General features: G+C 43.7%; 2 protein-coding genes across 11 annotated transcripts in view; one reads left to right on the plus strand and one right to left on the minus strand.

The window, feature by feature from the left end:
* The window catches only part of SIPA1L1 (signal induced proliferation associated 1 like 1), a 425,147-nt gene extending 414,643 nt beyond the window's left edge, over positions 1 to 10,504 (minus strand). For 6 of the 10 annotated variants that reach the window (XM_032180040.2, XM_032180036.2, XM_032180028.2 and 3 more), the window contains exons 1-2: positions 10,427 to 10,486; positions 9,797 to 9,856 (exon numbers count right to left, since the gene is read on the minus strand). The gene's annotated coding sequence lies outside the window, so the exon portion shown is untranslated. Of the gene's footprint in view, positions 1 to 9,452; positions 9,540 to 9,796; positions 9,857 to 10,426 lie in introns of those variants that run through there. The other 4 variants (XM_032180038.2, XM_032180039.2, XM_032180041.2 and 1 more) reach the window with 3 other exon arrangements.
* On the plus strand, positions 201 to 753 carry LOC116484944 (PDZ domain-containing protein 11). Its single transcript, XM_032180043.3, is given in 2 exon segments — positions 201 to 648; positions 650 to 753. Coding segments are annotated over 2 exon segments (426 nt in total). The 5' UTR covers positions 201 to 303; the 3' UTR covers positions 731 to 753.
* Positions 10,505 to 10,511: the final 7 nt, after the last annotated feature.

Below are 10,511 nucleotides of genomic sequence, written 5' to 3' on the forward strand. Positions count from 1 at the left end.
AATGAACTCAAAATGGACTAAAGACCTAAATTATAAAACTTCTGGAAGAAAACATAAAGAAAAAGCTTCATTACTTTGGACTTGGCAGTTACTTCTTAGATATGGCCAAAAAGCAAAATTAGCCAAGCGGGACTACATCAAACTAAAAAATTTGTGTGCATCAAAGGATACAATCAACAGAGCAAAAAAGCAACCTGGAGTGGAAAAAAAATGTGCAAATAATCTATCTCATAAGGAGTTACTATCTAGAATATGGAATGAAGCCTGAGGTCGCTAGGGACTGCTCACTGGGCCTTGCCCAAGATGGACAGCCAGATTCCTTATGATGACTACCCAGTGGTTTTCCTGCCTGCCTATGAGAATCCTCCAGGATGGATTCCTCCTCATGAGACGGTACCCCACCCAGACTACAACAATGAGCTGATCCAGTTTCCACCCCAAACCATCACACTGAAGAAGCCTCCTGGAGCTCAGTTGGGATTTAACATCTGAGGAGGAAAGGCCTCCCAGCTAGGCATCTTCATCTCCAAGGTGATTCCTGACTCTGATGCACATACAGCAGGGCTTCAGGAAGGGGACCAAGTTCTAGCTGTGAATGATGTGGATTTCCAAGATATTGAGCACAGCAAGGCTGTTGAGATCCTGAAGCTTCACAGCTTGTGAAATCGGCATGCATGTCTGCTTCTTTCCCTACAATCATCATCGCCAAAAAGAGAGGACTGTGCACTAGAGAGTTACAGCCCACAGCCCTTCATGTGGACTCTCCCACGACATGCTAACTAGATTTCAGGGGAGCCACTTCTACTTTCAGCCCCTCCTTGGAATAATGGAGTTGGGAGGATGGGGAGACAGCTAACCAACTGCATTACCCAAACTATATTGCACTTTCAGTTCCCTAGTTTTCTAGGTGAGCTTCATTCAGAGAAGGATGATGATATCTAGGCATAACCTAGCCCGTGAGGAACCTAGTTAGGAAAGACAACCGACATTTATTGAATTCCATGTACTAGTCCTTTCCACCTGTCATATTTTAATTACAGAAATCAGTAGCCAAAAGAATCTTGGGGATTTTCCATCTGACTTGCCTGGCCATCTCATCCCATCCTTGTACTACCAGAGATTTCATACACTTTGGAGACTCCAATGAGACCCTGTTTTCACCCCTTCCTCCTCCTAGCCTCTCCCCAAAAAAGTAAAACACAATGCTGAAGAAAAAAAATATATATCCGGAATATATAAAGAACTCCTAGGACTCAACAACAAAAAAAATCAAATAACCCAATTTAAAAATGGGCAGAGGGCTTGAACAGACATGTATGCAGAGATAATATACAAATGGCCAACAAGAATATGAAAATACAATCAACTTCATCAATCATCAGAGAAACACATATCAAAACCATAATGAGATACTACCTTGCATCCATTAAGATGGTTCCTATTTAAATTGTTTTTTTAATTAGCTCTGGGTGTGGTGGTATGCACCAGTAGTCCCAGCTACTCGGGAGGCAGAGGCAGGAGGATCGCTTGAGCCTGGGAGGCGGACATTGCAATGAGCTGAGATCACACCACTGCACTCCAACCTGAGTGGCAGAGGGAGACCCTGTCTCAAAAAATTTTTTAATTAATTAATTTTCTAAAAAAGCAAAAAATAAGTATTGGTAAGGATGTGGAGAAGTTAGAACCCTTACGAACTGTTGATGAGATTGTAAAATGGTACAACTATGAAAAACAGTAGGGAGGTTCCTCAAAAAATTAAAAATAAAACTATCATATGATCCAGCAATCGCGCTTCTGGGTATATATACAAAATAATCAAAAGCAGGGTCTTGAAGAGATACCTGCACACCCACGTTCCTAGCAACAATCACAACTGCCAAAAGGTAGAAGTAACCCAAACATCTATCCACAGATAAATGGATAAACAAAATGTGGTATACCCATACGATGGAATACTATATAAAACCTTTAAAAAGACAGAAATCCTGTCACATGCTACAACACTGATGAACCTTGAGGATTTTATGCTAAGTCAAATAATCCAGTCACAGAAAGACAAATACTGCATGATTCTACTTACATGAGGTTACCTAAAGTAGCCAGATTCATAGAAACAGAAAGAATGATGGTTGCCAGAGTCTGTGGGAGGTGGAAATGGGGGCCAATGTTTAATGCTTACAGAGTTTCAGATTCGCAAGATGAAAAAGTCCTGGAAATCTGTTTCACAACAAGGTGAATATACTTAATACTACTGAACTATATACTTAAAAATGGTTGAAATGGTCAACTTTATGTGTTTTTACCACAATTTTTTAAGAGAAGTGCCAACATACAATTATCAAATTGCATGTACATGCCCCATCTCCACTGCAGGAGTCTAAGCAGCCTGACCCTTTAAACTGTTGGCAGTCATTTGAGGAGTTCTTCCAAGTTATCTTTTTGAATCAATGGGCCTCTACAAAAGATCCAGAGGCTCTCCTTTTCACCCATCCAAAATGAAGTTTCTACAACCCCCAGTTGGCTGCATTCTGGTTTAAGTCCACTACTCATTCACCTTATTGTCAAGCATAGATCTAAAAATTATATAAAAGCCACTGTGTTTTCAACTGGGGAGAAGCATAACAGAATCACCTACTGAGCTTCTTCAAATCACCCATCAACCTCAGTATCTAGCATTCTCACCCAAGAGAAAAGCCTCAAGGTTCACTGTGATTCTCTACCCAAGCACTCACTGCTTCCCCAAACACACATCCCATCCAAACCACAGAAAACCACTACTTTTAACCACCACCTTGAAAATGGCCTTCAGAACAATCTCGCCCAAAGCAATTATTAGGCTGAGGTTCCTGAACTTTTAATGAGCCTTTTCTGTGAATCCTACAGCTCTATGTAACCTACCATTTATCTGCTGAAACATTATTTTGTTGTGCAATTTACTATACCTTGCTTCCTGTTATAAAGGATCATCATTAAGATCCTAATTTAAAAAATAAAACAACACTGAGACTCTTTGAAGAACCACAGGCATTTCTCAAACTGGAAAACAGACATGGTTTAGGAACCACATTCAGGCTTCCTAACATGTTTCACAAGAGCACATTCTGAGCTAGGAGTCAAACCTGCCCCCCACTACACAAACATACACACAAGCATGCACACATATGCACACAGAGCATTCTCTTTATATGTCAAATACCAGCTACTAAGAAGTTAGGCTCTGGGAAAGCATGCTGGCAGAAGCTTCTGAGGTCTTCAGTGGAGCAGCTAGAAGTATGGTTAGGGAAAAGGGAGGAGTTAAATCAACTACACATTTAACCCACATTTCAAGAACATGTGTTTTTGAAAAGTCTTTAAAAGTCAAGCAGTATGGTTCACAGCCACAGCCCCACGCTTCTTGCAAGAATATGGAAAAAAACTGACTCCATTTTTATTCCTAGGTATATACAGGCAAAGTAAGAAATAAAAGTGAAATTTGGTGAAAATTTTAGGACATTCTATTAATTTATATTTCTATATCTTATAAGCACCTCCTAATAAGCAGACTCTCTCTTCCTGAAGGCAGGGATACCACAGTCCAGTTAGCAGCTGCTTCTCTGAGAGCATCAACAACTGAAAAGAAATGTAAAAATAGAGGTTCAGGCCGGGCGCTCATGCCTGTAATCCCAGCACACTGGAAGGCCGAGGCGAGTGGATCACCTGAAGTCAGGAGTTCAAGACCAGCCTGGCCAATATGGTGAAACCCCATCTTTACTAAAAATACAAAAAATTAGCTGGGCGTGGTGGCACGTGCCTGTAGTTCCAGCTACTCAGGAGGCTGTTGCAGGAGAATCGCTTGAACTCAGGAGGCAGGGGTTGCAGTGAGTCGAGATCGCACCACTGCACTCCAGCCTGCATGACAAAAGCAAAAACTCTGTCTCAAAAAAAATAAAACAAAGGTTCAATCAATTCTGGGAGCTAGAGACTATTAAAGGAAAGGCAATGAGCCCAAAAAATACCAAATTAGGCCAGGCGCAATGGCTCACATCTGTAATACCAGCACTTTGGGAGGCCAAGGCGGAAGGATCCCTAGAAGTTAGGAGCTCTAGACCAGCCTGGCCAACATGGCAAAACCCTGTCTCTACTAAAAAAACAAAAATTAGCTGGGTGTGGTGGCACACGCCTGTAATCCCAGCTACTTGGGAGGCTGAGGCAGGAGAATCGCTTGAACTCAGGAGGCAGAGGTTGCAGTGAGCAGAGATCGTGCCACTGCACACCAGCCTGGGTGACAGACTCCATCTCACAAAAAAAAAAAAAAAAAAAAATTAGATTTCCTATCTAGATAAATAATTTACAACATGAAGAAAATGAATTATAGAAAGATAACATGGAGGCCAGAGTAAAAGACACTGACCATAGTCAAGTCTTGATTATAGGAACATGATTGTTTGGCACACAGCCCTTTGCTTTTCTTTCTCAATAGCTTTTTTCTGAGCAGTTCAGAACTCATTATAAAAAGAAGCAAGACGGCGGGGCGCAGTGGCTCCTGCCTGTAATCCCAGCACTTTGGGAGGCTGAGGCAGGCGGATCACCTAAGGTCAGGAGTTTGAGACCAGCCTGGCCAACATGGCGAAACCCTGTCTCTACTAAAAATATAAAAATCAGCCGGGTGTGGCGGCACGTGCCTATAATCCCAGCTACTCGGGAGGCTGAGGCAGGAGAATCGCTTGAACCCAGGAGGCAGAGGTGGTAGTGAGCCAAGGTCGTGCCACTGCACTCCAGCCTGGGTGACAGAGCGAGACTCCATCTCAAAAAAAAAAAAAAAGAAGCAAGTCGCTGAACCACAAAACCATCAATGACTATACCTGTTCATAGCTTTGGTAAAAGGCTTTGGGGAAAAAGTAGAAAGAGAAGAGAAATAACCACAATTAACTTTCGTATCTGTGAAATTCATTTAATCTAGACCTGCTTTGTGGGAGGAAAGAGGAAAAAAGGAATCCAATGGCAGCAGCATTGGCTGTCAGTTCTGCTCAAGTTGCCTTTGAATGACCCCCGAGTTTGTGTGAACCAGCAATTCTCCCTCTCCGAGCTGGTATTCATAACAAGCACACATTCTCCTGCCTCTCCTGAATTGGAAAAAGGGAAATCTAACATTATGTAATTGCCTGCTTCCCACAATTTAAACTTAGGCATACTAAATCCTAATTAGAGGGAGAACTTAGTGCAACATGACAAGCAACAAATTGGAAATCCACAGGTTGAAATTTCTCATCCCAGACTCCAGAGGCAAAGAGAAATGGCTTCACCTGACTTTGTGGCACATCCACCAATGCACTACTACTTACTACGGGCCAGCTAAAGAAGCTCCTGACATCCCTCCATGTCATTTTGGTGTCATCTCTCTATCCTTTTAAGAAAACACTCTGTTCTATTTGCAAATGGGGTTATCTTACTCTCTCCAGGCCAGAATAAAAGGAGAAAACGGTTGTTGACTGGTGAACATTACCTACCATTAAAAGATCTGCCCTGATGGTTTTTTGTACCCTCATGATCACAAACCAAACCACCAGGTTGCTCTGTCCCTTATGCAAATCATCCATGTCTAAAAGACCCAGAAGCCACAAATCTTTCCCATGCTTCTAAGACTCACTCCAGAGCTCATTAACAGTCTACTGAAAAAAAAAAAAAAGCTATCATCTAAGAATAATTAACTTAAATATAACCTTTGAAAAGCAAGGTGTCATCAAAGCATGTGGGTTTTTTGTTTTTGATTAGCTAGGCATAGAAAAAAACTAAAAGCAAAAATTCAATGAGGCCAATTTATTTCCCATACCAAAAAAGTAGAAGTGCAGCAGATAGAAGGTCGGATTATTAGTCTCAAGGGATAGTGGAACACTCTTATTTTACTGCGTCTGTCTGTAGAATAAGACCCAAACTTCTGTGTGAGCAATGGCAGAATACCACAATGCTTATCCCTCCCGGACGAAGGAAACCCCCTCACCTCAAGGGCATTCACCCAACCAGCAGGGAAGTTTCTTCTCTGCTGGCTCAGATTACTCCACTGGAAGGTAGGGTGGCACAACATAAATCAGTCCCATTTTCAACAGGAAGCTCCTAAATGTTCCCGTTTTATGTCCTGCTTTATCTCTCCACCTAACACCCCCAGCCCCAATCTCTGGTTACCCTTACATGTCGCTGAGAAAAAAGGTCTAAAATTTAGTTGGCCATGGTCCAGAAACAAGGATGGTACACCTAATTTCTTCTGCAAATGGAAATGAGTTTAAAAAGAGACGAAAAAGATGAACCAAAATAAACTGAGTTTAGCTTTTCTAAAGAGCTAAAGAGTACATTATGCTCTGAGCTAATAAAGATTTCTTTAAAAATGAAACAAAACAAGAAAGCCTACAGGCTCTACTATGTAGAAACTTAAACTCATATTTTCTTTTTCTATAACTTTGCCATTTAACTATGAAGCTCAGTTACCAATGTTGTTTTCATAGCTTTACAACCTTACCACAGATTGTTCGTTTCCTTAAGTTTTGCATCTCCTCATTTTGGATATTTAATAAATACTGAACTCTTAAGCGGGGGGAGAAAGTAGAAAAATTTTAACGTAACAGGCTCTAAGGCAGGAAAAAAAAAGAAAATAAACGAGTACAATTAAATATGGACACCTGTCTTCCAATCACTGCCTAGTCATTAACCAGTTCTCTAACCTTCAACAAATCACTTCAACTTTCTGGGCTTCAGTTTCCTCATATGTAAAATGGGAAACATGAGCCAAATGAGTCAAAATCCCTCCTAGTTCCAACAATCCATTAATCTGTCCAACAAAAAGAAAACCCTATTACAAATAAGACTTTATAGTTTACAAAGTACTTTCATACATATATTCTCATTAATTTTTGTAGCTCATCTGTGAAGCAAGTCTTGAGCCCATGTCTGCAGGAAACAACAGTAAAGTTCAGAAAGAAGTTCAATTATTTTTCAGTATCTCACGACGAAAATGGCAGGGCAGGTATTTGAAACCCAGACCTTCTGAGGACAAATACTAGGCTACATTATTTCAAAATGTTAAAATATATTAAAATTCAAAAATAATTGCTTATTACATATAACCTTTATGGGGGCATCAAGGTACCATAACTCCATGCCAGGAAATATTACTACAAATGTTCCCACTGGACTACAAGTTCCATGCAGCCAGGTACACTCTTTTGGTCATCACTGGAATCACAGAAACCAAAAGTGCACCTGCCAGATAGCGGCACTCAATAAATATTGCTTGACTCACCACTCAAAAGGTTAGGAATACAGGGATGCTTTGGGGAAAAAAAGAAATTTCTGAATTTATTTTCAGATTTGAACTTCCATGATTTGATCCAAAGGGGGGGAAAAAAGTGTGCTCTATCAGCGCTCTAGTTCTTTATTATGGGAATGAGTCTATTTGTCTTTCACAGAGAAAATCTAATATGGTCAGTGAGTCAAAAGGCTCAAATCTGAGATGTCAACAAAAAATCTTCAGGATATTCATACTTCATCTGTGCACTGATACAGACCAATAACAATGGACTGATAAGAGGCACATAGTCATATTATTGCTCATGACAAACTTTCCATCAAATTCCACTCTCATACCATTTCTGCTCTCCTCATGCTCCCATTTCACAGCTCAAAGAGATTTTTTAAAAAAGAAAAAGTCATTTATCTAAAAATTCAGATTCCAACTTAAGATAGAACATATACACATCACAACTCAACCAAGATCCCCCCAAAGTCTGCAAAACTGCTAATCTCAAGCAATCCTCAATCTATGACTTCAATAAACTCACTAGAAGGTGTTTTTTAAAAGTTCCTAAACAATCAAGGTGGGGGCACTATACCAAAATTACACACATACTTCAAAGCAAAAGCAAAGCAAATGCAGAAGCCTGAAAATACTAGTGTAAGGACAGAGACAAACGAAGAGTTAAATCAATCTCAATACAAAATATCAGAGAGGTGCTTTGCAATTATTACCTGGAGTTCAAGTCAACCTTGCCATAGAATCCTCCAATGAAATCACAACTATCACTGACTGATACTTCAGATTTTAAAAGTTCACTGTACCAGAATTGCAATTTCAAACTCGAGGAGCAGAAGCAGGAACTGCAGAGAAGCTAACAACAGCAACACCTACTGACTGTCTCAAGCCACTCACCAAACTTGTTCTCTCAGTCAACTAGAAAAATCAAATGACAGTCAAGAGTCTTTTACTTAAGCATTAATAAGAAAATTAGTTGTCAGAGACATAAAGCCATTCATCCCCCAAATCTCTTATTTTGCCTCTAACCACTTATGTGGAAACAATCACTCATCATTTTAAATGCACTGTTAATTGTTAATGCTTTAGCATAATTGATTACATGGGAAAAATGCTTTAATATTAATATTGTAGTTAATAACTGAGATGTCATCTAATAGTTGGACACGTCAGTGGCCATAATAAATTAGCTGAGACCTACTGTTATTACCACTGTTCCATATTATCCTCTTTTTTAAATCCTGGTAAAGGTAGCTTAATTGCAGCTTTCAAAAAACGAAGAGAAAAATGAAAGTCGTTAAATCAGGATTATATAGAAAATTAATATTGTTACTAAGCTGGCTGCAGAATTCAGTATGACCTAACCTTGCACGTTTCCAAAAGATTCAATCAGAGAATCTTTGCCTTGGACGGATACTCCATAGGAGAAAATAGGAGAAAGTTGACACTTAACTCCCACAGAGTACCAGCATAAAAACAATGGCTTTAAGAGTCTGACTCAGAGTTTCAACATGAAAGGTTTGCTTTATAGAGGAAACGCCAATCCCAGTCCATCCAGATAGACCTGGAACCTGATGAAAGTCGACACCTTTACTCTGAAATTTGCATCACATCGCTGGCTCCAGTTTAGAAACATGATCGTTTCACAGGTAGTATGCATTTCAGCGAATGCTGCCTCTAAACTACCCGTCAGGAAAAATAAAATCTATAAGGTAAACGTAGTCTAGAAGCCAACAATCCCCAAATGCTTCCCTTAGAAAACGAATGCCAACAATTTAGCTAAACATCTTCCTTGGAAGTGAGCCATTTCCCATATCTCTCTGTTTTCCAAACCGCGATGAAATTTCAACCTGTCCAACACGATTACTGGTCCACCTAGAAATGCCGTGGAGCGATTTAAGAACCTCGGAAATTTCCTTTAAGGTCAGGAGAGAAGCTGGTAACAGATGGGGCGAAGGAGGAAAAGTTCTTTTTGCAGCACCCTCCCGCCTTCCCAGCCCTTTCGCGGTTTACTCGCTCCCTGGAAAGCAGGTTAGAGCATCCCAAAATTTCATGTCCCCAAGACCCCCAAAGGGGAAATTAACAACCCTCGGGCACCGAGCTGTTCGTCTCCATTTCCCACAACTCAACCAACTCGGCCTGCCTACTCCAGCTCAGGCTGCAAAGCGCTCACCCAGGTGACTGGAGGGGAAGGGTCGCCAGGTGGCGACCAGCTCAGCGGGGTGAACGCAACCGCCCGGACCGGGACGCGGGTCTCCTGGCCTCCCGCAGAGGCGCCTGCCCCGTAGTTGTGCAGATTCGGGTCCTGGGGTGCGTGCGCGCGCGCCGGGAGCGGTGGAGCCGGACTCGCCCCCGCCCGGTTACAATACCAGCAAGCCACCAAATCGAAAATCAAACTTTAACCGACCTCCTGGGCTCCGGGCCCTGGACCCCAACCCCGGCCAGAAACAAGGCAGGGGGCTGTCAGCGGTCCTGCACCCCCGCTCCCCCCAGGACCCAGGCGCGGGGACCACTTACCGCTCGGCCCGGCCTCCCGGTAGCACCGCGCGTCCCGGGCGCGTCCGCCGCGCGCTCTCCCTGGGGAGAAAGAGAAACCGTGTAGACGGCCGGCGCGCGCTCACTCGCCGCCGCCTCTGCGGAGAGCGGCGAGGCCGGCCCAGGGCGGACGCCGAGCGCAGAGCGGAGGGGGGCCCGAGGGAGGCGGGGGTGGAATCAGCCCAATTCCCGAGCCTGGCTCCGAGGGGGACCCGGAATGCAGGCTGGCGGGCGGCAGGCGGGGGCCGACCTCCCGGGGGAGGGGAAGGCGGAGGTGGCCCCGTCCTTGGGCATCAACTATTGTCTAGGCGCCCGGGCCCCCGCTCGCGCCGTCCCCAAGGCTCAGCGCCCCCCATCCCACCCGCCAGCAGGAGAAAGAGCTGAGGGGGCGGCCAGTACGGGAAGCAAGTGCGGGGGTTCGGGCTCCGAAGGTCCGAGGTGGGCGCGAGGTTGGGGGCGGAATGAGGAGGTGCGTACCGCGTGGGGGAGGGGACAGGTAAGTGCCGACGGGGGCGGGAAGGCCCCGAGGACCGGTGGGGGAGGAAATGGGGAGGGAGCCACAGCGGCGGGAGGGGATGGAGTGGCTACGGGGGAGGCCTCTGGGGCTCAGACCTGGCCCTCCCCGGGGACCTTCCAGCCGGGGACTCGACGCCGCACTGACTTTTCGCTTACTCGCTCACGCACGCACTGAACTCGC

This window comes from Hylobates moloch, unplaced genomic scaffold (genome assembly GCF_009828535.3).
Source record: "Hylobates moloch isolate HMO894 unplaced genomic scaffold, HMol_V3 SCAFFOLD_16, whole genome shotgun sequence".
Taxonomy (NCBI): domain Eukaryota; kingdom Metazoa; phylum Chordata; class Mammalia; order Primates; family Hylobatidae; genus Hylobates; species Hylobates moloch.